A 26,453-nucleotide genomic window follows, 5' to 3' on the forward strand; every position below is an offset into this window, starting at 1 on the left:
GCCATCCAACCTCTGCTTAAAAACCTCCAGTGCAGGAGAGTCCGCCACCTTCCACGGGAGTCTGTTCCACTGTCAAACAGCTCTTAATGCGCTTCTGATGTTTATAGGGAAGGGGAATGAGCAGTGCAGGACACGCCACGTAGGAATATGGGGAGATGACCTACTAACTGACAGGCCCACCTGGACCCACTCAGCCCTGTGCCAGGGGACTTTCCCCAGATTCCAAGGGAGAAGCTCTTGGCATTTCACCAGGGGATCTGCTCTGCCATCTGGTCCCATCAGCAACACAAAGCGCGAGCCTTTTCACTCTATAGTCATTATATATGGGAGGGGGGTTACTCTCAAATCTGAGCAGAATGGGAAATGGGTGCACCCATCTAGCAGCATCAGCAGAGGAGCCTGGAATGAAACCCCACTTCCTCCTCCACTCTCTCTCTTTCTGTTCTACCTGAGGTTGGAGGCAATCTCTTCCAGGTGCTTCTCAATCGCTGGATTGGGCATACCCACCCCCAGCTCTGTGCTTGGAAATGAGCCTCCTCGTCCCCCTGGTTCCTGACCAGCACCTTCAGGCATTCCCCAAGCAGTGGGAGACACAGCCGAGAGCCAGTCCCCCAAGGAATTACTCGCAGGCAGGGACACACGTACACACACACCACTGGGCCTGTTCCAGCTTGTTTTGTGAAGTGGAGGCACTTGTGGGCTGGGGGTGCCTCAGACAGTGCCGGGCCTGGCTCACTTCAAAGGCAGGTTCCACTGCCCAGTTTCCCTCCTTAGGAGGCCAAAGTGCTCTTCCTCGCACCTCCATGCCCCAAAGATCACGGCGGCTGAGAAGGTCCTTTTCTTCAGAAGACGCCTGACACAGCCTCCCTCCCTTCCGCTTCTCTCCTTGCTATCTGTTTTGTGCCTGCAGCAATATCAGCTCTGGCTGTGATCTCCTCAGATCTTAGCACTTGGTGGCTTCTGGGATTAGTGAGAGGAGGAAAAAAATGCCTCGAATCAGAAGCTGCCATTCCCACCAGCTAAGCAGGGGCTGCCCTGTCATGGATGAGACAGGAGGCAGCTTGCGGAAGGGAGGAAGAAGGTGGCGATGGCAAGGCGAGAGAAAAAGAGAGTGTCGCCTGATAGGCGCGGGGGCTTTGTGCTGAGGCCTACATTTTGTGGGCAATGGCTGGCATGTCATGGAGAAACTGGTAGGGGAGAGAGGCAGGGAGGTCAGCACCAAACCAGCCCCTTTACCTCCACTTCTTGCAGCACCACCATGGTTGAGAGCTGTGGCTGTTGGTGACACGTCACGGTGCGGACTTGCATTCCACAGGCCGTGCCAGCCACACAGCAAATGCGCTGGACCCCCTGCAGATCCAAGCGCCTCAAAAGAGCCAGTTTGTGCAGCCCAGAGAGATGAATGCAGCGTGTGCGCACGGCTCGGCTCCTCTTTTAGTTCTGCAGCTCTGGTCTCCAATATTTCCAGTTTAGTGCTGAAATGTTTGGGGGGGGCTGCTATCCGGATCTGCCTCTTTAAACAGCCAAGACAGAAACATCTAGTAGCATTTCAATGCATCTCAAGCCTGAATATCTCTCCCTTGGTGTCTGTTGCTGGCTCGCGCCTGGGGCAGAGGACCTGCTCTGCATGCAGAAGGACACAAGTTTGATCCCCAGTGGCATGTCTGGGCTTCTGGAACACCAGGGAGCCATTTCCAGTTAGCATAGGTGATGCTGAGCTTGCTTCTGTGTAAGGCCCTTCCCGATGCTTATCTGTGTTTAAATCATCCCTTAGTACAGAAGCAGGAGGGCTGGGAGCACACTTGGCTTTTCAGAGGAATAGGAGAGCTCAGTGGTGGAGAACATAAGAAGAGCCTGCAGGATCAGGCCAGTGGCCTATCTAGTCCCGCATCCTGTTCTTGCAGTGACCAACCAGATGCTGCAGTGGGAAACCCACAAGCAGGATTCAAGCACAATAATGCACTCTCCTCCTGAGGCTTCTAAACTGGTTTTCAGGAGCATTGCTGCCTCCAACCGTAGAGGCAGAGCATAGCCATTGTGGCTAGCATCTTCCTCCATGGATTTGCCTAATGGAGTACGAGCTTTGCCTCTCACAGTTCCAATCCTTGGCACCAATGGGAAAAGTTATTCTCTCCCCGAAACCCCAGAGAGTGTCTGCCAGTTAGAGTAGATTGGCCTTCTGCAGCCTGATGCCCTCTAGACCTTTTGGACTACAGCTCCCATCAGCCCTGCTGGCATCACCCTGGCCAAGAAGGATGGGAGCTGGGGGCCACCAGGTTGCAGAATGGCTGGATCCTGTGCAACAGATTGCATTGTTGCTCTTCTATGGAACCTTCATAACCTGACATTAAGGAAAACTGCCTTTAAGCATGTGAAGAATGTCTCTTATCCACTGAATGAAACTACTGAGGGACAGAAGCATCCCTGATCATAATTGACACACATCCCAACGTCTTGCAACACTATGCAGGACTAAACTATAGAAGTGGTGTTAATTGGGTAACTAGCCGTGGTCCTGACAAAAACCATCCCACTGAAGGTGCTATTTGGTGACCCCAATGGAAGAGGCAAAGAGAAGCTTCTGGGGGTCAGTTTCCATCAGGACCATGGCAGGAAGCAAAGGGTTAAACTATCATCCATCTCTTACTGTCCCCCTTGCTGGCAACTGTTATTTGCATTTTTTAAAAAGGTGCACATCAATTGCATTGACAAAATTCATGCCAACTCTCATTTCACCCACAGGGGCTGCCCTCAAAGGGGCAATTCCTCTGCCCTGGCAGGCATCTGTCTCTCCTTCCTTGACCTTACCAGGATGCCTCTCAGCTTGCAAGGATCCCAGGCATCCCACCCCCTCACAATATATTGGAGGGGGCATTGCTTTCCACCCCACTTCCTACCCCAATGGAGCAGACCTTCCAAACACCCATCATGAGCTGTAAACTTTCTTTAAGCGGGGAGACCTACCAAAGGCCACTTGCAGAAGCAGTGAGGAGGAGGAGAGCCTTCTCTGGCCCCAGGGCATTTCTGGGGCTCCCCTCACGCCATCTACAAGGCAAGGAGATGCTTCCTTTGGTTTATTTGAAGGATTTCTGTCCTCCTCTTCAACCAGAAAAGGAAAGGCTCCCAGGATAGTCACAACTGTAAGGCAGTCCATGCCCTCAGACTAAGAAGACACAGCACAAAAGGAAAAGGAATGGGGATGGAAGAGGAGCAGGAGAGGAGAAAGCAAACTCAGGCACTAGTTCTTATTTACAGTGTTCTGGAAGAGGCAGCATCGAAGGACCCAGAAGTTGGTGATTTATTGGCTGAACTGATGAAAGGAGCTGCTGCCCATTTCTCCCTCTCCTGGAATGACTCTGGAGGGAGGGAGCTGGTGGTGCTGGCCTTCCTGCAGAGGGGAGTCCCTTGGCCATCCCGGTGGGGCTTCCTCTCATTTGCTTGCCAAGCCTTCTTTGTAAACCCTCCCACACAAATACCAAAAATAAAGGAGAGGGTGGGGACACAGCAGGTGAAGAAGCCCAGGTCTGTGATCCAGGCTGGGCACAGAGGCCAAAACCCCTGATAATATCTCTCATATAACATAAGAACATCAAGAGCCTGCTGGATCAGGCCAGTTGCCCATCTAGTCCAGCATCCTGTTCTCACAGGGCAAATCAGAGGCAGGGCTTGAGCATAAGAGTCTTCTCTCCTGTGGCTTCCAGCAACTAGTATTCAGAAGCATCGCTGCCTCCAACTATGGCAGCAGAGCAGGGCCATCCTGGCTAGTAGCCATCAATAGCCCTCTCTCCCGCCTCTGGGGCACAGCATTGCCTGCCCATCCCACCAGGGGCTCATCTGGGCTGTGTGCAATGTGTGTGCGTCTCGCTCTCTGTTGCGAGAGCCCCCTCTGCCTGCAGCCTGCCTGCCTGCATCACATCCACAGCTCAGCGCTGCTGCTCCGCGCCGGCCTCTGCAGCAGCTCAGCCGCCTCCGCCTCTGCAGGGCCTTTTTCCTTGAGCCTGCCTGGATAACTTTGGGCTATGCCTGCCTGCAAGAGAGGCTTATGAAACCAGAGAGAGAGAGAGATTATTTCCAAGCATTCAAACCTGGAATTAGTCCATCGAAACAGCCCTGAGCAATTAAGGAGAACCGCATGCCTTGTATGCTGAAGACCACATGCTCATCTGAAGGACCTCAGGCTGGGAGGAGGCTGGCTGACACTGAAATCCATCCATCTCAGCATTGCCAAGCCAGCTGACAGTCTCTTTCCAAGGCCTCATACAGCTCTTTCTCAGCCGTACCTGGAAATCCCAGATGTGGATCCTGGAAGCCTTTAAATAGGGGCATAAGAAGCTGCCTTATACAGAGTCACTGATCAGCAGTAGCTCATCAGGATTTCAGATGGAATTCTCTCTGCCCTACCTGGAAATGCCAGACATTGAGCTAGGCAAGCAGCTGCCCTCCCACTGAACTCTGGCCCTTCCTGTAAAACCAAAACAAGTTTCCAGTCCTCATTTCCGGTTCTGAACATAGGGCTGATTTAAATTGGGGCAGAAGGAGCTGCCTTATGCCACTGAGCAACAGAGCCTTGTCCTGTTGTTGAGAGGGTCACTGGAGCAAAAGAGAGATTTTCCTCCCCTAACAACCTGCAGAATTCATCACTGGAGGATGTTGAAATGGCCAAGCTGCTCTGTGGCTGTGAGGAACAAAAGGGACTTCTGCACCATTTCATCAATTTAGCTCCCTTTCAAGGTTTTCAAATAATTTAAGCATTCTGGTGATTAGTTGGAGGACGAAAGAGAGAGGAAAGGAGAGGAGTGGAGGGAATTGTTGTGGCTTTCAGGAAGAGGGGAAATAAATTGGGAGGGGGGGAGCACTGAAGCTGTTCTTTGGTCCCTGTGATTCCCCCCTGCATTTGCCCACATTGATTTCTAGAATAGCTCTGAAGACATAAGGGTTGGGCACTTGCAATGTCGTTCCCTCACAATTAAAAATGAAAGCTGAGATTTTTATGCTCCTGAACTCTCCCGCTAGGAACTGAACTCTGCCTTCGCTTCAGAGGTTATGGGCTCCAAGTCTTCTTGACCCCTCAGTTCCTTCCCTGGCCCATTTTGCAATCTTAAAAGCTCTGTGTGGGGCTGGTTCCTCTGGAGAGCAGCATTGTGGTATCTTTCTTTAAAAACACACACACACACACACACACACAGCCAGCGCTGTCCTGGTTAGCTTTGAGGAACAGACTGTGGCTCGGGGGGAGGGCAGCTGCCTGTGTCACTCAGAGCTTTTTTGCTGCCTTGTTTCACCAGTGATGGCATGCACCTTTTGCTCAAATGAGCATGAGCACCTGCAAGCAACACCTGCCACACTTGCTGTTGGGGTCTAACCCACAGGGCAACCCTGTCCCCACTTGTAGGCCCCTTATCTGGCTACCCCTAGCCCCAGTGTGGCACCCCTGTTGACCCAACTTGCTCACCAGCTCTAGAGTTCATGTGGGCAGCCCATGGGTCACATGCAATGGGAGGTAGCCCCTTCCCATATGCGACTACTTGATAACCTTCCACAGCCAAAGACCCACTCAAAATTAATCGCTTTACTTCTGTCGTGGCTGCTCCCTTTGGTTCTCTGGTAGTCTTGAGCTCAGCGCTGATCTAGCCATGCTTGCCTCGGCCAGTTTTGTCCAGATTTCTCCCTGCTTCTGACCATTGATGTGCCAGACAGAGGATGTGCCCAGCACAGACTGGCCCACCTAAAAGGGAAGTGGAGTGGGGAACAGGCTTTGTAGCACAAAAGGGAGGTAGCCAGAGTCACTCGCTCCAAGGGCATCTCGTGATGCAGAATACAGGCCTGCCCTTGCTTAAGGGATGCTGGGCACTAGGGCTCTTCCGTCTTCCCAATGGGAACTCCTCCACCCAAGATGGCACTGGAGCCTTGAGGAGAGGACAGTTGGCTTCAGAGTAGCCTCAGCAACAGGAATATGGCATGAATGCTGCTGAGAATAAAACACACCCCTAAGCTTGCCAGTTCTGTGGGTGGTTTCCCCCACACACACCAGACCCAAAATATTCTGAAGATGAATGGACAGATGTTCCTGCCTACCCAGGAATCAGTTCACCACCCATTATAATTAGGTCACATATCTTAAAGTCAGTTGATTAACCAGCAAAAGCTTAATTCAAAATAACTCAGCAGGGCCATTGATTAGCAGGGCATCCCCCCCCCTAAACTGACAGTTTCATTGGAAGCAGTCCATTTGGCAAACAACTCATCTCTCTATACCAGAAATTAACTTCCTCAGATAAGTCACATTTGCACAGTTTAGGGAAACATAAAAACTAGCAAGACATAGGCCACTCACTGCCTCCTGTAGAGGGCAGGGTTATGGTTAGGGTTCAGGTTTTTATGACTCCTGGGAAAGAAACTTCCTAGGGATACCATGGAGGAGACTCTTGAGAGTCCCATGGACTGCAAGAAGATCAAACGCATCCATTCTTAAGGAAATTAGCCCTGAGTGCTCACTGGAAAGACAGATCGTGAAGCTGAGACTCCAATACTTTGGCCACCTCATGAGAAGAGAAGACTCCCTGGAAAAGACCCTGATGCTGGGAAAGATTGGGGGCACAAGGAGAAGGGGACGACAGAGGAAGAGATGGTTGGACAGTGTTCTCGAAGCTACAAACATGAGTCTGACCAAACTGCGGGAGGCAGTGGAAGACAGGAGTGCCTGGCGTGCTCTGGTCCATGGGGTCACGAAGAGTCGGACACGACTAAACGACTAAACAACAACAACAGGGATACCATTGAAACCAGAGTCTTTTTCAGCAGTGCCTGGAGAAGTCAGAGATTGAGCCTGAGACCTTCCCGTGCAAAGTTGAACCTCTTCCACAGACCTCTACAGTAGCCCTGGGAGAGCAGCAGGCCCCAGTTCAACCCAGCCCTGCATCCTCATGACCCCCACCACCTGCCTTCATGTTCTCTCTCTGGGCTTAGGCCCCCATGAAGGGCAGCCCTTAAGGAGCTTGCACTCCTGGGTGCAGAATGGGGCCGCCCTGGGACTTGCTTATCTCCTGGGGTGGCTGCCTGTCCACCCCCAGACCATCTGTGGGTGTTGAACTTCATGCCAGTATCCTGCACATGACAGCCTCTAAGCCATCTTGTCAGCTGGGGCTGGTGGAGGGACAAATTTGGGCCCATGGAGGCAGACATGAGATTGGAGTCCTGGACAGTTTTAATTTCCTGAGGCCATTTTGTCCATTTCATGTATCACTGCAATGAGATATGAAGACCATTTTCAAGGCGGGTTTGCTTTCGTTTTGAGCAACAAGCAGCGGCAGCCGCCTTCCTTTACTGAACTATAAATTATCTTACACTTTGTTCCGCACCCTTAGCAGGTACATTGAGATTTTAGCAAGACACAAAGAAATACTGTCTGGTTAAAGGGTAGGTAAATTAATCAGTCAGGAAAAAAGACTCAAGTGAAAAAGGTTGCCTCACTTGTCCCGCACCTGCTCTCCTTACCTGGGCAGGGTGACCTCCACTCACCTCTGGGGAGTCACCCAGGCCATGGCCCTTAACCTCAAGCCTAAGCCCCAAAAGCCATGTTGAAGTCAAGAGTGCCTCTGCACACATACAGAGTGCCTTAGCTCAGCTTACAGGAGTAGCGTGGGTGGGGAACGGTGGAACTCCCAGGCATGTCTGAGCCACAGAAGGGGCCAGGCCAACCCATCTCTGGCACAAGCATGGCTTCTGCCAACAGGAAGGCACCCATCCTGCTGCAGTTTCCTCTCCCCAAAGGAGTATAATCATTTTGAGGCTGCTCCCCCCCTCCACCCACCCACCCACCCACAGCCTCCTCTCTCCCCCCCATCCCTCCCTGGGGAATTGCTGAGCAGCCGCTGCAGCCTCCTGTCTCCCCACCCCCCAAAAACGGCTCCTCTTTGATGGGAGCCTTGTTGATGCCTCCTCCCCTCCCTTCTGGATGATCAAAAGCAGAGACAGGCTCCTTTGTGAGCGGGTGCCAACTGTTTCTAAAGGCTTGGGGAGGGGGGGGTCCCACCCAAGGAGCCGGCAAAGCAAGATAGAATCCACTCATTAAAAAGCATATTTGGATGGGGTTTTAATTAATGGAGGAGGAGGATGCAGTGGTAGAACGGAGGGGAAAGGGAGGACAGAGACCACTCCCACTTCCTCCTCTTCTGCGGGATTGGGGAGGCTGGTGCTATTCCACATGTCCCACTTTTCCACAGAGAGGCACATTTCTTTTTCCCAGCTAGGCCATCCCCTCGTGCCAATGCCACTCAGGGCCTGGGTGAAGCCCTGCAGCCTTCTGAAGTGACACGGCCACTGCTTTAGGACTGCCTAGTTGAGTACTCTATGTGTGAAATCCAGCAGCCCCCCCACCCATACCCACAAACACACACCACAGCTTTTTAGTGCTTTTGGTGGCCAAGTCTAAATACTGCCACAGTTGACTATGGGGTGCCATCTCAGAGAGAAGACCACATGCCGCACTCAAGTCCTGCTTGCAGACTTCCTGCAAGCAACTGGGTGGCCATTGTGAGAACAGGATTCTGGACTAGACAGGCCCCTTTGGCCTGATCCTGATCATGCTGCCACTGCAGGGCTCTTCTTCTGTTCTTATGCTAAGCAGGCAGCCCTCTCAGAGCTCCAAGTGCCAGGGCAGAAAAGCTTTCCTGAAATGCGCAGTTGGGCCCATGAGTCCTCTTGTCCCTGGTGACCCATTTTAATCATTTGGTAGCAAAAAGAGGGATTCTCTCTGCTGCTCTGTAAATGCTTGTTGGTTTATTGAGATTTATGCCCCATCTTTCTTTAAAATATCTAATGCAGCTTTCAAGCAAGATAAAATATTATTCATAAGCAGCAGCAACCGCAGCCAAATGATACCAGCAATATCAGAGAGAACCACTTGGCAACTTGGCTATCTAAAAGCCAACAAAAACCTACAAACAGATGAAGGTTTAAGGCTCCACAAAAACTCACCACGGTCCTCGCTGCCTTTCTAAACCTAAACCACAATGGGAGCAGGCAGAACTCCCTTGGGAGAATGCTCCAAATTTTATGTGCCTAAGTCAACAAGGCTCTGTCTCTGTATCCTGTTCCATAAAATGCCTTGGATGGCTTGTAACATTTCAAAACACAATAAAACGAGATGACTTGGGGAAGGGCTACAGCTCAGGGGAAGAGCCCCTGCTTGGCATGCAGAAGTCCCAGCTTCAGTCCTGGCAGCTTCTTCAGGTAGGACTTGTGCAGGCTCCTGCCTGAAGCCCTAGAGAACTGTTTCCTGGGAGGAAGTAATCACAGGCAGCTTCCTCTCTTCCGCATATATTTTGAAACAGCAAGGTCAAGAGGGGCATTGATACCAGCGCCAGGTGGGCCTCCCTGGGTAGGGAGCACCTCCATCAGCAGGATGCCACCACTATCGCTGCCGCCTCTGCCACCCAGTGCCTCCAACACTTTTAAAAATCATAGCTGTTGGATGCTGAGAGGGAACCCAAAGGTCGCCTTCCTGTCCCAATCAGTTCTGACCACCTCAGGGCTTAACTCCTATATTCCTGTTTGAATCAGCCCTTTATTCAAAACCACAGACTGAATTTCTACTTTGTTTTGGGTGGAATGATCACAGCTTAGGGGCTGAGTGTCTACTTTAAATGCAAACAGCCCCAGGTTCAATCCCTGGCTTCTACCAGGTGGGAAAGGGTCATGTCTGAAGCCCTGGTGAGGTCCTGACAGTCAGGGTGGGCAAGACTGAGCTTAGCTCAGTTTCCCACTAGATAAGATCAGAAGCTTCTGTCTGCAGCTGGATCAGACCAAAAGCCCCTCACAAAATGGGAAGTCCCCATTTTGTGAAGGGCACAGCACCCTTCCCCCTTTGTATTGCTATGTGTTGAAAATTGCCCATTTACTCCTCTCCCTGAGCTTGGGCTGCTGAGCTTTCCAGAAAATCACTACAGAGCCCGCAAAGTGTTCTAGATTAGAATAAAGGCCTCTTGAAACCAACAGTCTTGTCTCCGTGCCCAACCATGGAGGTCTGGAAGCTTGCAAGAGCTCATCTGTGCAGCAGCCCATTTTTGGAAGCTCAAGAGCAGGGCATGAAGTCAAACAACTTCTTCTCTGCCCCTTGCAGGTATCCTTCCACCCAAGCATCGCCAAAAAGCAACAGTGCATGGCCTGACTCTCCCAACTCTGCCCAAGGAGGAGGCATCTCTGCAAGAGGCCTTTGCGGCTGTCACATAGCATGTGAAAAGGCTTCAACCCTCTTCCCTGTGCTCTGGGATTGTTGGTCAGCTCTGTAGTTAACAACTCACTTGGTTGCCAGAGGTGACTAGGAATTCCACGCAGGCGAGTGCATAGAATAATCTGGTCGTCTCTATTTCTGTAATGGGGCTTTCTCTCCTCTTATGGCCAGCATGGAAATCTGGCCTACTAGGGGGAATGCAGGCTAGTAACTTTTGTGGGCTTATTTTAAAAGGGCAGGTTAGACCACCACCTCCCATCCTCCTTCACCATGGTGGCTATTGTTATTTTTAATGTGCACATTAATAGTAGACGCACAATTAACATAATGTCTACTTTGTACCCAACACTCCTGTGTCAGTGGAATTAGAGATGTTTCTTTAGCCTTCTGGAAGGCCAGTAACCAGAAAAAGGTGGTATGAGCTCAGAAATAGGTGTATGTACAGCCTGGCATCCCTTCATCTCTGCATATTTATCCCTTCTTCCAGTAACAAACTTAGGTGGGTGAGTGCCAATAGGATTGGAGCCAAACTGGGGCCACCCAGAAAAAAGAGAGGCGTATCAGCATTTTCGGGGGAGGCCTGAGATTTGCCAAAGTGCAAATAAAATAAATAAAAACTGGGAAAGACCCAATGAGCAACTGAGAAAGGACTGAGCTTGCTTAGTAGCCACAGAATAAATGGCACTTGGTTGGAAATTTAAAAAGGGGAGAAGAGAAGGGAATGGAATGGGCAGGCAGGCACACTAAACAGGACCGCTCCTACTCAGAGACAAGGCTACCCTACAGTGTCTATGCCCACCCTTCAAATAAAAGATTTTACAGGACAGCTTACCCCAGTTGGGTACAAAATGCACAGTTCATAATGAGACATTAAAAGCGCATAAAACCAATTTTATTTCAAGATTAGAAGTGCTATTAAAAGAAGAAGCAACTGAAAGGGCTGAAAAGACAGCTGTGTTGGCCCCAGGCCAGCCTTCTCAGGCAGAAGGTCCTGTGTGAGGGGTGGCATCAGCAAGGAAGCCATGTGCCATACTGGGCGCAGCCCACCTCACCACTCTCAACCCAGAACAGATCCTCCATAAGATGCCCTCTGTGGACCATCATAGCCAGCCATCGGCCTTCATTTTCTCTGTTGAAAGTGTCAGCTTGGATAGCTCAGTTGGTAGAGCGTGTTGCTGATAACACCAAGGTTGCAGGTTTGATCCCTGTATCTGCATATTCCTGCATTGCAGGGGGTTGGACTAGATGACCCTCAGGGTCCTCCCTTCCAACTCTACACTTGCATAATTTGATCTCCATCTAGAATCACACCAAGAAATTGTGCTATACTGTTGACAGGGAGCAGCTCAGGTGCCTCTGGCTCACACTGGAGCAGGGCAAAGGGAAGGAGCTGTGGGGCCTCTCCCTCCCAATGGGGCTCCCGTGTATTTTCCTTTGCTTTATTTTGCATACCTGCCATTCGTTTGTTTATTCCAGTTCTGCTCCCCTTCACTTGCGGCCTCTGCCAGCCTGGATTGTTAGTGGTGCAGAAAGGTGGGGGTGCTTGCATTGGCAGCATAGATCGTACAATAGGCAGCATGATGGGATGAGTCCTCCATGCTTTGAACCAGGTGCCCTTTAGGGTCTCGGGTGCCTCCTGCCTGGAGAAACCTCCAGTGAGTGAGCACAGAGAACTGCGTGGAGCCCCTTTTTCTCTCTCTTTCTCCCCAGCCCATGTTGGCCTCATCAGCCTGTAGTGCAAGAGCATCCTTTTGGTAGGCTGGGAACATCCCTCCATCCTCAGCCAGAGCAGCTCTGCTGTCTCCTGGTGGAATTAGCATTTAGATAGCCAGGTTTATCTCCCAGGAGCACATCCCTGCCCTTCCCGACATGCTTCTCCATCGCCAGCAGCTATTAACGCATCCACCCAGCTTAGCCTGCCTTTCTTCCTCGCTCAGCCTCTGCCCCCTCTCACTCTCTGGGGTCCTTGGCAACCCTCCCCTTCCTACAGATTGCCACTGCCCCCCACCTGCCTGGCATCCGTAGCTCACCTCCTCAGTTTCCCATTTCTCCTGCGCAGGGGGGCACCACCGTAGGCCAGGAGGAGGAAGAGGATAGAATTAATAGCTCACTTGCTTGCCAAAAGAGCTTCCAAGTTTCCCTGCCAGTTTCCCTGCTCTCCCCTTCCAAGCCCAAGCAGGTCCCTCCTTACCAAAGCAGGGCGGGGTATTTCATTTTTGTATTGAAAAGCTGCCTTAAGTTAGTGCAATCTCATGTACTCACATGTAAGCCCCACTGAGTTTGGTGGGGCTCAGTCTCAGCTAAGTATGCAAATTGGAATTCCATATTGTGGGGGGGTTGAGAGAAAAATACTGCATTGAGAAATCATGATAGCATACCCACAGGAAAAAAAAAATGGGGTTCCTGAAACCAATCTGCTGTTCAACGCTTTCATGTTGACCTCTGGCCTGCCATACTTTGGTCTTCTTCCTGAAACCATGTGAAGGAACTCCTTAATAGACCCATTTTGCAGATGAGGAATTAAAAGTTAGTCGTGACCAATCCTGGGATTCAGAGTCACAAGCTCCCTCTCTCAAAAACACCTAAAATACGCTGGGATGTTCTCACAACCATCTCACAGCATATTCTCACAACCGTTTCGGCACTTTGTACCTACCCAAAATGCAAACGTTTTGGGTCATCCTGCTTTGTTCCCAATGGATGCACATCTTGAACTGTCCTGCTGAAATCCTGCAACTAGCCATACCACAAAATGCTCTGGGTTTTGCTGCTGCTGTTCAGCTCTGGCACCAGGGTTCCCCCTCCAGACAGCAATAAAGCGAAAGCACTGGGGAAACATCACAGAACAACTAATAAAGCAGAACAGTATGTGGATGGTCCTGTCTGAATCCACTGCTAATGTACTATTATTGTGTTGATGTTGCAGAACACAAACACAAACACAGCCCATCCTGGAGGGGCCCTGGAAACGAAGCAGTGAGCCTGCTCCAAAACCTTCTCAGACATGAGCAGTATTGAAAGCAGAATTGCATATAACCACCCCAATGCCAGTACAAGGCAGTGTTCCTGTGTGCAGATGGAAAGGGGTGGGGGGACCAAATCTCTACCTGCTATACACTTGGTCATGTCTGCCTGAGTTGCTCCTCTCTCTCTTTCTCTCTCTCTCTCTCTCTCTCTCTCTCTCTCTCTCTCTCACACACACACACACACACACACACACACAGTTGACACTACATGTATCTCCCACAATTCCGTTCAGGGGTGTGGGGGTGTTTTTTGTGTTTTTTACCTGCATCTTTGAAGAAGCTCCTTCTACACACCCTCCATCCATGCTGCCAACCTTTCCCTGCCTAGGGCACTCGATAGTTGTGCAGGGACCATGCTCCCCGACCCTGGACTCTTCTCTTTCCCCCAGCTCACCTGAGAAACTGTCTCCCCGTGCATCAGGGTCCTGGGTGTTCAGATAGGGTGGAACTTGACACTTCTTTTTGTCACCCTTTCTCCCTCCTCCCCAGCTGCCATATTTTGCACATGATCAGAGGTGCTTTTGTCTCCCAAGCGTTCCAGACAGGTGGTGCCCTCATTCAAGTCAGGCCTGGGAGAGGGGGGTTGGGGATCAGTTCTGAGAGGGGAGCAGGGTAAGAACAGTGATTGGGGGGGGGACAGGCAGACAGGATTCCTGGGGCTTTGAAGGATGCCTATTCAGAGATTTGTCTCTTACCCAATCCCAGTGGCAGAAAACTCCCTTCTGCTTGATACCAAAAGCCATTTTGATTTATGACTAAATAGGTACCCTCTCTGCACTGGAAAGGGCCGAGGAGCTAGAGTTTCAGGCTCCCTGGTGAATTCAGAATGGACCATTGGTTCTGAGTACTGCTGGTGGGGAGGGGGGCAATTGGGACACCCCAAGAAAGGGGCAAAGGTCTACTGTTTTGGGGTGGGGATGTGGGTGGGGAAGGGAAGATTTGAAATGATGCAGTCATGGAAAGAAAAGAACAGAAATGAATCTAGCCAGAAAGAGACATTTAAAAAAAAAAAGCAAGATGCAGAGAAAGATGTTTAAAGAAAAGAAAAGAAAAAAAGTTGTTTTTTCTCCAAAAAACATTCTTACCTAGTTTTCTTTTTTGTAATTTTTTTTCTTCATGCTAATATCACACGGCCTATTTGTTGATGTAAGTTGACTGAATTCCGTGGTTTGCTCTCTTATTTTTAAAAACAAACAGAAAGGGAAAAGAGGAAGAGGCAAGAAAAGGCAATATTAGTGTTTTAGCAGGAGAGGATGGGAAGCCAGCCAGACAGCCGAGGGTTTTATTGCTCTTAATTCTGCTGTTTTATCTGTTTAATTTTTTGCGCATTAAATGACTTTTTTAATTCTTTTTTTTTTCCTTCTTCCTTTGATTATGATTTCTCTAGACTAATGTGTTGCAAAGGCGAGAGAGAGGAGGAAAGAAAGAGGACAGTTTAGTGGCCAGGGATGGAGACGGAGGGGTTTGGCTAGCTATAACTCTCGTGGCTTGAGTTGTCTTGTGTCAAGGGGCCAGGATGCCTGCGAGGTCACTAACCCGCTCTCCCCTCTTCTGTCTCTCCCCCTTTTCTCTCTGTTCTAGGAGGTGAATTAGTATTGCCCATAATAACAGAAGACTCCCTAGACACCCCTCCAATTGCCACCCGGTCTCCATTCATCCCCCCGCCTCCCACCTTTGGCCCCTTCCTAACCGTAGTCGAGACCACCAAAGACACCCTTTCCCCGCCATCCCATCCAAGGCCCCCCTGTCTGGCCGACCAAGACGACAGCGACTGCGAAGAAGGGATCGAGGCCTCCGGCTATGCCTCGGGCGAGGTTTTCGACTCCAGCCTGCCCCCTACTGACGACGAAGATTTTTATACCACCTTCCCCCTGGTCACGGATAGGACCCTAATAGGCCGGCCGGAAGGAGCTTCCAAAAAGGCCCAAGGATACCGCCCCAACCTTAGGACAGGACTGCCGGCTTCGCCCTCCGTCCCCGACCTCCTGACCTCCACAACCTCTCCCAATCTGGTCCGTAACATTCCCGCCGGCAAAATGAACAACCGGGAGCCCCTCAACCCCCAGCCAAAACAGTACCCCCCACTCTCCACCTCCTTTGAGCCCGACAAGCTAAACAGGCTTAAGTACCCAGGTATAACCTCTTCCCCCAATTTCCACAATCTGCCCACAGCTAACCCCACCGGCCCCGGGGAGAGGGGGCCCCCCGGTGCCGTGGAGGTCATCCGGGAGTCCAGCAGCACCACCGGCATGGTGGTCGGGATCGTGGCGGCCGCGGCCCTCTGCATCCTCATCCTCCTCTACGCCATGTACAAATACCGCAACCGGGACGAAGGCTCCTACCAGGTGGACCAAAGCCGGAACTACATCAGTAACTCGGCCCAGAGCAACGGCACGGTGGTCAAGGAGAAGCCAGCCGCTGCTGCCAAAACGCCCAGCAAGAGCAAGAAGAACAAAGACAAGGAATATTATGTCTGAGCCCCCCCCCCTTCCAGCCCCCCCAGCCCCTGCGTGCGCCAGAGAGACCGACACCCAGCCGGCGCACGCAGTGGAGCCACCCAGACCTACACGCACCCAAACTTTCTGGAGAGGAGACCACCCGAGCGCATCCTTCCCCTTCTTCCGCATCCGAGAGGCCAGCTGATGGCGCCCTCCAGTGGCCACCTCCACCCGCTCCTCTTGGGTTTGCTCATCCCTCGTTTACTTTAAGCCCTTCCCTCCTCGCAAAAAAAAAAAACGAAAACACAAAACACACAAAGGAACCACAGCAAGAAGGTTGCAGGGTCTCCCTCCCTCCCCACCTCCTTTTCCACCCTGGCCATCCAACCCTGCAGGGTTGCTGTTTTTTCCCCTTAGGCAAACGGAGGGGGAAGGGAAGCCACAGTGGCCGAGGTGAAGGGAGGCAGCGTTGGCCTGAAGAGAGGGACGCTGGGAAGGAGGAGAATTAAAAGGGGGGGGGATTTCAAGCTTCCCAGGTGAGGTTGGAGCCAGAATGCTGCTTTGTGATCTGTCTGCAAGAGAGTCTTTGCCCCTCTCTTTGTTGAGGGGCTTTTGGTGTGGAAAACAAAAAACTGGGGCCCACCCGTCTTTCCTCACCCCACCCCACCCCAGCACCACACTCTGAAACAGAGATGCCTAGCTGGAGCTCACAACTCTACAGAACCCTATAACTGAACTGGGGGGCAGAGAGGACCCACAGCGGCCAAAAACAACCCCTACTCCACCTCCTCCTCTCTCTTGGAATTATCTCAAGCAAAGGGGTCTGTCCTTTCTATCATTTCTCTCTCTCTCTTTCTCTCTCTCTCTCTCTTCGTTAATGTGTCAGAGTCTTGGAAATGTGTGGAATAAAACAAAAAGATTTTTAAAAAGAAAAACTACTAATTATAAGAAAAGAAGCAGGTGACGTGGATTTTGCTTGCGCTGTTGGGCTGAGGACTCCCTCCTTCCCCAACAGCCAACACCTAGCCTGTCTTGTAATAAAAAGAGGGAGTAAAATTGAGGTGGTGTTTGACACCCATAAATCAATGCAGTGGAGCGCAGCTTTGGGGTGCAGCTGCATTGTGTGTGTGTGTTTGCGTGTGGAGGGGGGGTGGATCAAGTATCTCCCTGGGGTTTTGTTTTGCAGGGGTCCAAATGAACCAACCTTCAATACCTTCCATACCTCCCCCTCCCCTTTTCACTCTCCCTTGGATCAAGGTGCTACTATATTGTGGTCTTTCTTTAAACTGTGTTACAAGCATGTGAAACTTGGGCTGACTTTTAGTTTTATGTTGTTTGTCGGGGCCGGGTGTCGAGAAAAAAAGTGTGTGTGGAGCCAGATGCAGCAGCAACAGCAGCAAGGACATCCCGTTGCATCCAAGCCGCAAGCGGATCCTGGCAGTTTCTCCAAAGGGCGCAATGGCCAGTGGGAGGAGGGCGAGGATGTGTCCGTGTGTGGCGCAAGTGGTGAGCACGTGCAGAGTGCGTGGGCGCAGCTGGGGCTCCAGTGTCTCTTCCCTCCCCGCCCTTCGGCTGCCTTCCCAGTTCTTCCAAAAAAAAGGAGGGAGACAAGTCAAGAGGAAGCCATAGATAACTCTGTGCAGAGTTCGATCTATCTGTCTATCTATAAATACACAAAGATATATATATATAAAGATATATATAGAGATATATAAGATATAAAAAGTATACATAATATATGGAGAGTTTAAAGGCGGCCGTTTGAAGGAAGGGTCAGGGAAGGGTTCTTGGCTCCAGGAGTCAGATGGAAGGGTCTGCGATGGCAGCAAATGGCCAGTTCCTACATTTGCCCAAGGTCAGGGCTGGGGAGCTCCACCGTTCAGATCCTAGGGGCATTGTGGGGATGGACCTTTCCTCCCCAGGTGAGTTTTGAGGGTATAGATGAGGGATGACTGCTTATTCCAAGACGGCAAGAATAGATATATATATCTTTCCTCTGGGTGTGTTGGGTGCCGAGTGGCACTTTGAGAGGGAGTGTTTGGGGTGACCATTGAGGGCGTTTAAGGGGCAGAGAGGCAAGCCAGGTCAGCTCCAGGGGGGTGGAGGGGACACCTCAACAGTGTCCTCACCACCCATCTGCTTTCCCAGGGCAAGGTCCATTAGGGTGAGTGGGGCAGCCCCCCCCCACCTGCCTTCTTCGTTACAGCAACCAGTCTGTGTGGGGTGGTCCTGGCTGTCAGCTTCTTCCTCCTCTTAAGTCTCAGTGTTGCCCTCGTAGGGACTTAGCAGGGAAGAGGGAGAGGAAGGCAAAACTAGACTTGAGTTGACTCTGCACCTCCTTGTCCGTGGCCCAACTCATAGACTGGGCTCTCTGCTGCGGCCCAGGGCATGGAAACAGACAAGTGGCCTTGTTGCTGCCCCAGCTGCAGGAAGCATTGCCTCTTTCAAATACATCCTCTTCTCCCAAGCCTTTCTTTCAACACCAAAAAGGGCAGTCCCTCCCCCAGCCCAAAACATTAAAAGTTTGTAACAAGTTTTGCATGAATCTTCAGTGATTTACCTTTGCAGGAAGAGCCAGGACTTACTGTGACATTTGCCTCCCTGCTGCCTTACATAGCAACTGAGACTCTTTGTCCCTGATAAAGGAGCTCCAAGCTCAAACTGCTCCCAAAATTGAATCTGGAATAATGCAAGTCGGAGAAGGGTCTGTGGATCAGTTATCTCCAGGCCACTTGTGATCCTGGCCAGCCTCCAGTTGATCAGTGCCCTCCTTAAAATGGACCCAGAACTGGACCCAGGGCCCCCAGTGCAGCCTGATCAGAGCAGAACCATCACCTTGCTCCTCACCCCTCTTCCTGGCCTGCCACTCCTGCCGCCACAGCCGGCTCCCTGAAATTTGGGGTAGGGGAGAAATTCTACAGAGTTTGCATTTAAAGGCGAGCCCTTCCTCAGCTTGCACTTTTCTGAAATAATCTGAACCAATAGACGGTAGCCCTCTTTCGAAATTCTCACTTCTCCGAACTTTGCAATTGAGTTCTCTAGCCAGGCGATGTGTGGAAAAAATGAATATATTGGTGGAAATAGCACACAAAAACACATATGGGACTTGCTTCTCAAAATGTTTACTAGGAAAAATTGCAGATGAAAAGGTAGGGAAAATCCACACTGAAATGGTGGGTTTTTGTGAGGACTTAGGGGGAAATCGCAAACTGGTATTGAAATGTGGAGGACTGGATTTAATAATGGAAAATTGAGGAAGTGAGAAGCACTAAAATGGATTGGTTTGCCCTCTCCCTCCGTACAATTGTTTTGTCACAATCCGGGCTTAGGTGACAGCCCAGCTCAGTGAAGAGTATTTGGGGGTGAGGCTTTAACAGCCTTTAAACAACTGTTAGGCATGACTTTGCAGAACTTAATTGGGGCCTGGGATGCATGGAAGGGAGGATTTTCCATCAATGTAGATCTTTGCCATTTTGCAATGCAGTTTTGCACCTCTGCAAAACAGCAGGAGGTCGGGGAGGGGGGGCTTGGAGGCAGCTCTCCCTGCTGCATGACCCATTGAGGGGCAAGGAGAGCTGTCCTGTATGGTATCCAGGAGGCTTTGTTACAGCTGCAATAAATACTATACTCACTTAACTGGGAGTAAGTCCATTGAACTCAATGGAACTTAATTCTGAGTAGGCATGCACAGGCTTGTACTGTAAGCAACTGGGAATAGTTGTGCTTTAACCTCTGGTGTGTATAAAAAGAGATGCTGAGATTCGAAAGGAGAACCTGCATTAATCTCAAACAATTTGGCAGCATTTTAGATCCGGATTAATCTTAACGTTTTAAAATATTTTGAAATGGATGCTTTTCAAATTTTTCCATCTTGCCAATGGATTTTAATGCAAGTGGGTTAAAAAGTTTGCTCTTCCCGGTGATGCTTTAAAAACCCTAAATGCCATGTCACCTGTGGTTGGAGCTGAGGAAATAAATGCAGAGGCTGTTAATTAAAAACGTTGCAAGCAAATTCAACTCTGGGGATTTCCCACCCCCACCCCACCCCTTCCACATTCATTTGAAGCCTAGTTATGACAAAGCTTGCTTTCAGTGAGTTTACAGGCATCCTTAAATGCGGGCCCCTTAACCTGCAAAGGAAAGGCACCACAAGAGCTGCTGCTTTATGAGTGTTGGCTGGGCTAGTTGATGCAGGAAAGGATACCTCAGCCTCTTACAACTGGCATCAAGCAAAGGCCTTTCCCTTTGGGACAATCAGCAATGCCAGGCACCCAGCGCCACCCAGGTCAGGGCACTGGGGCTGTGGACACCAGGAGTGGAGCAACTGCCTCAGGCAACTGATGCTGGCAGGGGGCAACACCCCACCCCATCAGAGGTCAGAACTCTGTGCGCCTCACACAACTAGTTTGGCAAAACTACTCTGGTGTCATAGAGGGCATTGCCCCATTGCCAGTGTTGAAGGAAAATTCAGCTGCTGGTCCAGTTCACCTCTGTAGGTGACGTGGGGAAGGGGCAACTTGGGCTGGCCCTGGGCTAGTGAGCTTCCACAGGCTGGAGCAACAGCCCTTCACCTCTCCATTCCTGCCCTTGTTGGGGGGGGGGGGACGACTTCCTGAGGTAGCAGATCCTCTCCTTGGTGAGTGAGTGTGTGTGTGTGTTTGTGAGAGAGAGAGAGAGAGTGGGTGGGTGTCCAGTGCCTGGCGGTCTCTTGGTGCTATAAAAATTGTTCAGTGATCCTGTCCTTGAATGTAGCTCATTAGCCAAATTGAACCCAGTCTTGTAGTGGACGGACCTTCTCCGCTTCCCCATACAGAGTTTTCTGCTGGGCTACATCAAGGGGGCAGCAGAAACCTTGTTCTGTGCCAGAGGGTGGAGGTGCCTGTGAACCATGAGGCCTGGCCTGCACCCGCTAAGGTAGCTTGATGCCCTCCGGTGCCATGGAAGATTCTACCCCATTGCCAACACTGGGAGTCAGATCTGGTCAGGTTCTGAACGTGGGGTGGCAGGGGACATCCTCAGGCAGGCAAGTGTGTTAGGGCAAGAGCCCTGAGGTCTCCCCTTTGCAGGCGGTATGAAGAGTGTTTAAGGAAAGTGAGGGATAATTTGGGGAGAGGCTATTGGCCGTAGAATTGTAGAGTTGGAAGGGTTCCCAAGGGTCGTCTAGTCCAACCGCCCTGCAATGCAGGAATTGCAGCTAAAGGATCCCTGACAGATGGCCATTCAACATTCAGCTGGTGAGTCACAACCCCCAACTGTTGGGCCAGGGACCACTAACGCCATACATGTGTCCAGCTTAAAAGATGCAGGTTCTAGAGGCGCCTTTCCTGCAGTGAATCTGAGAGGGTGAGGAAGAGAGAATGGTGGGAGAGGCTTGGAGAGGGAGACAGTAGCACTAGGTGCTTCCCTTAAAAAAATGGAGGACTTTACAAAGCTTCCAGGGGTGGGTCAGGGCTTCTTGGCTGGATGTTTCCATGAGAGTGTGCCACATGCAAAGCAACTTCTAATTTTGTCAAATAACCCAGGATGGAAATTTTTGAACTATACAGAACTCTTCCTCGTGTGAGGGTGGGGAACACAGCTTCCTGGGACAAAACCTGGCGTTCTCCCCTCTTTATGGGCTGTATCCAACTAAAGTCCAAGAGTCAACCAGCTTAAATTCATGGACCTCTGTTAGTCATGTCCATTAATTTCAATGGGTCTGCTCTTGAATATGACAAATGTATAACCAGTGGCAGATTTATAGGTATGCGCAGAATTAGGGCTCCACGAGGCTGAGGGGACTCCCCAAGTTATCAGTTGATGCTGTTAACTGAGGAGAAACCTTTGAAATGTGATGTCAGTGACTCTAGTATTTTAGTTTGTTGTGCTGTTTCCACTCCCTATTAATGTCAGTATTGGCTGGTCCATTAGAACACCGGGGTCTTAGCCTGACCACACGAAATATCAAGCATTTTCCAGAAAAATATTTCACCCAAATATCATCATTTGTTCTCCGGCCAAACAGTTCTCTGCACCACTCAATCTCAGTCCAAAAGTAGCACTGTGGCAAAGAAGTCCCACCCATCTGTCTCTAGGCAGAAAAACAAATTGATATTAAATGTGTGTCAGTGGTGCTACTGGCTCTGAGACCTGCTTGTGTAGTTTCCCCTTCATCCCTCTTGTCCTGATAGCAGTCCAGCCTGGCTGTCCCAGAGCTCAGAGCTCTTTCTGCTCAGAGCATGCTCAGAACTGTTTCCTTAAAGGCTACACTACAGTAACAAAGCTCCGCACCCAGCTTCCTGTGACCAGCCTTGTTGATTCTTTAATGTTTATTTCATTGTTTGCAAGCTCGTTCTTATGCATGTAGCTTTGTCCTATTTTCAGGCACAGTCACATTGATTTAGGCAAAATGTAGGGGTCTCCAAAAGGGTCCTGTGGACCATAAATCTGCCACTGTGTATGGGTGCATTGCATGCAACATCTTGCCTTCATTTCCGGAGTCGGTGAAGCTGCCACCTGTATGTCCAGAATCTGAGGAAGATTTCTGTGTAAAGCAAAAAAAAAAAAAAAAAGCCTGCATCCAGTCTTTTTAGTGGGTCCAGATAATAGGGCAACCTATTTGCTCTGTATGGCCAGCAAAGCAAAGCAAAACGGCCCCCTCCCCAGCTGCTCTCTTCGTTCAGCGCTTGCCTGCAGAGTCAGAAACTGGGGGCGCCCCAGCCACACACGGACATGTGCCCACTCACAGTTCTTGAGCGGTGTTTGCCACTCCTTGATCCTAAGACACCTTTGGGCTCCTTCAGGTTGTGGGGGAGACACTGGCCTCCATTTGTCCATTTGAATTGCTTCCGACTGATTGGGAGGGGAGTTGTGTTCCTTTTGTGGTTATTCTAGGTGGCCATCTCTGGACCCCACCCCCAATCCAAAGCCAACCAAGCCCATCTGGGGATTGGCGGGGGGGGGGTCTGTGTGTTGGGGGGGGGAGAATCAGCCATTTGTTTTTGTTTTATTTTTAATTTTTTCCCTCCCCACAATCCTCAGCTGTTTCTCAGGCGGGGCCCACCTGCCCACTTCTACGAGAGTGTAATGAGCATTATTACCAAATGTAAATTTATTTGTACATTATTAATATTTTATTTTTATCTGGGGAGGGGAACATGCAGAAGGTCAGAAACTCCATAGGCAAAAACACCCTCAGATCCAAAACCCTCTTTTTTAAATAAATAAAAAATACTAATAATGGTGATAATAAAAAGAATTTGGGGTGGGGTGGGGGAGATCAGTTCCTTTTGACAATGAAATTCCTGACATTTTTTTCCCATTTTTTTAATGGCATTCCATTTGGGGTGGAAATCAGTTTTAATTTGACTTGATTTATTTTGTAATTGATGACTTTTTTTAAACGACAAAGGGGGAAAAATTACCTTTCCTGTTTGTTTGGTTTTTCTGGGGTGGGGTTGGGGGGGATAAACTGTGATTCTGCATATTTACCCTGTAAAATTCCTGTATTCTTCAATGTTATTGTAAAGTGTTACTGATAAAAGATGATTATGAACAAACAAACGAAAAAGTCCAACCCATGTACATTTAGCACAAAGGGGAATACAGTTGATTCTATACTTCGTATACTTTGTTCTAGTCTTTCTTTTGTACGGCTGGGGACTGTGTTGCATGAGAGGGCTCTAGACTTCTCCTCAGATTGAAGTTTATCCGTTCCCATGAGACGAACCATTAAAATAATTGGGTGTATGCCTATTTCCTACCTCTGCGTCAAGCACCGACTTTCCAAAATGGTTCCACCACCAGATAGACGTCACACAGACTCCTGTTCATGCTGTGTAACTATCCCTATACAATGGTAAATATTTAACTGGAGAAAAACATTGTTTTGAAGGTGTTGTTTGCATGCAGTGTCCCCATCTGTTCCAGAACTTGGTTGTATTTGATACTGAAGGGGCAGAATAAATGCCAGGGGGTTTCCACGCAAGCTCTTTACTCCAGAAGAGCTGGACGAGCATCTTTGGGACACCACACCCATCTCTCTCTCGATTTATGGGTCTAATGAGTCTTTCTAAATGCATAGCATTATCCAGATGTCATTGCTCTCCTGTTGAAAGCCATGTGTAGAATTCCAATGGGCTTTCCACACTTGGAATGGGGCGCTTGGTGTGTCCGTGTGGCTCCCACAATGCTCCATGATCTACGCCGTCAAAAAAATGATGGAGCCCAATAAGGCTTTGGATGAGGCAATTCAGCTGCCTTTGGGACTCCCACACTGTAATGGTTCTAGGGGTTGCTCGTGCGTAAGTTGTCGCCACTCCTGGCTAGGTTACCTGGGTGAACCCTTTCTGTCTGGACAGCCTCTCACCTGTGGCTGTCTCAATCGCTGGCAGAATCCGTCAGTGGGCGTTTCTTGAACTTCTTCCAGCAAAGACGTTCTTTGACGCCTAGTCTCCTCCTACTCTCCCTGCGCGGAAGTCTTCTGTGCAGGGAGGGTGTGGGCAGCGGAGGACCCGTGCTCTCCCTGCTGGTCTCCAGCGAGGAGTCCTGGAGCCCCCTCGCCGATTCCCCCTTCTGCCCCCCTTCTCCACTGGTGCTATGCTGATTTCCTTCCCCAGCAGATGGGCTGCCTCTCTCCCTACTGGGACCCTCTCCGGCATCCCTCTGGAGCCTTCCCTCCACCTCTGGCTCCGATGGCAGTTCCCTGACACACACCTTAGGACTGAAGCCTAAAAACTTTTAACTTTGCACTAAAGCGCACATCCAATCTAAGCGCTCTTGCACAATTAAAAGGTAAAGGGACCCCTGACAGTTAAGTCTAATTGCAAACGACTCTGGGGTTGCAGGTCTCATCTCGCTTTACAGGCCAAGGGAGCTGGCATTTCTCTGCTCTGCAGACAGTTTTTCCGGGTCATGTGGCCAGCATGACTAAGCCACTTCTGGCACAATGGGACACTGACATCAGAGCAGCGCACGGAAACGCCATTTACCTTCCCGTAAATCTACTATTAATCTACTTGCACTTTTTTTGGCATGCTTTTGAACTGCTAGGTTGGCAGGAGCTGGGACCGAGCAACAGGGGCTTACCCCGTCGCAGGGATTTGAACCTCTGACCTTTTGATCAACAAGCCCAAGGTTCAGTGGTTTAGACCACAGCGCCACCCGCGTACCTCTTGCACAATTACCTCCGCGATATTAAAAGTGTTTTTTATGAAAGATCAGGGGAAACAAAGGCAGTTGCTAAAATGGCACCCACCAGGAAAGACCACAGTTGGGTTTGTTTTTCCATTGTTTACATTTGTCCTTAATTACTTCCTTTTCTTTTTTAGCTCTGTTGCACAAAGAGGTTATTAAAAGCCTTGGGTTTTTTTTTAAAAAATAAGACATAAAACATTGATGAGAATATGGAACTGATATGAGAGTCTGCTGAAGGAGATGTGTTGGTATTAAAGCTCAATCCACCAGTCATCACTATGCCTCTTTAAGAAAATGGAAGCGAACCCTGAAGGCCATCAGCACCTGTTGAGATTGTGTTGTTCTAACCATTATCTATTTCCTGTTTCCTGTCGGGGAAAAGACAAGGAGAGGATGGTGGGTGGAAAGAGGGAGTTCAACTGGGTGGCAGCGCCCATCAATGCCCTGCCAGGCTCCGCATTCCTACCCCTCCTTCATGGAGGGCTTCCTGGAAAATACTGCCTCACATGGCAACCTGATGCAGGTGTGTACTCAGGAGTAACTGAAGGAAGGGGAAATAATTTGATTCAGTCGGCACTGAAAGTTGAATCTACCCAATCTGCACTTTCTGAAGCCATATGTAAAGTGAAGCGCAGCAGCCCTCCCTCAAAATGTGCTCTTCTCCAAATTGCCATGCAGTTCTTCAGCCAAGTCTTGTGCAAAAGGGTGTGTAAAGCCTGCAGAGAAATGCATACATTAGTGAAAATACCATACAAAAATGCATTATATCAAGGAAAATATTTTAGGGAACATATGCTTTGCAAAATAATAATAATAATAATAATAATAATAATAATAATAATAATAATAATAATAATAATAATAATGTGTATTATTTGGCAGAATTGCAGGCAAAAAAATGTATATTGGGATAAATTCACACTAAAATTCTGGTGAATGTTCACAATTACTTTTTTAAAAAAACAACGCAAACTGACATGGAAATATGGATAACTGAATTTCAGATTAGAAAAATAATATATTAACATTGGCCAAGACTGACAGATCTGCCCATCCCTAGAAGGAAGTCCTATAGCATGGGTAGGCAAACTAAGGCCCAGGGGCCAGATCTGGCCCAATCGCCTTCTAAATCCAGCCTGCGGACAGTTTGGGAATCAGCATGTTTTTACATGAGTAGAATGTGTGCTTTTATTTAGAATGCATTTCTGGGTTATTGTGGGGCATAGGAATTGGTTCATTCCCCCCCCAAAAAATATAGTCTGGTCCCCCACAAGGTCTGAGGGACAGTGGACCGGCCACCTGCTGAAAAAGTTTGCTGACCCCTGTCCTATAGAGTGCAGGGGGGTAAATGGCTATGGGGTTGCATTTGGGGGTGGCGCTTCCATGTGGCAAACTGACAATTGCCCCAGGTGGCAGCAATTATCCTACATGCCCCAGGCCCTCAATTGTAAACAGAGGAGGGAGGAAACCCCCTGAGGGAGCAGGGGGCACCAGAGGGCACTGCCCCCAAGGCACTTGGCCATCTCAAATCTGGCATTGGCCCTGAATTGTACAAAGAGGTGCCTTGGATTTTTCTAGCCCTGT

At 49.8% G+C, this 26,453-nt stretch overlaps 1 protein-coding gene across 27 annotated transcripts in view; it reads left to right on the top strand.

The window, feature by feature from the left end:
• The window catches only part of NRXN2 (neurexin 2), a 345,065-nt gene extending 328,435 nt beyond the window's left edge, over positions 1-16,630 (top strand). For 19 of the 27 annotated variants that reach the window (XM_081892957.1, XM_081892959.1, XM_081892978.1 and 16 more), the window contains one exon: positions 14,839-16,630. In XM_081892957.1, the coding sequence (XP_081749083.1) occupies positions 14,839-15,734 (896 nt within the window). In that variant the 3' untranslated portion in view covers positions 15,735-16,630. The remainder of the gene's footprint in view (positions 1-14,838) is intronic. The other 8 variants (XM_081892963.1, XM_081892967.1, XM_081892964.1 and 5 more) reach the window with 1 other exon arrangement.
• Positions 16,631-26,453: the final 9,823 nt, after the last annotated feature.

This window comes from Podarcis melisellensis (assembly GCF_964234715.1).
Source record: "Podarcis melisellensis genome assembly, chromosome: 16".
NCBI lineage: Eukaryota > Metazoa > Chordata > Lepidosauria > Squamata > Lacertidae > Podarcis > Podarcis melisellensis.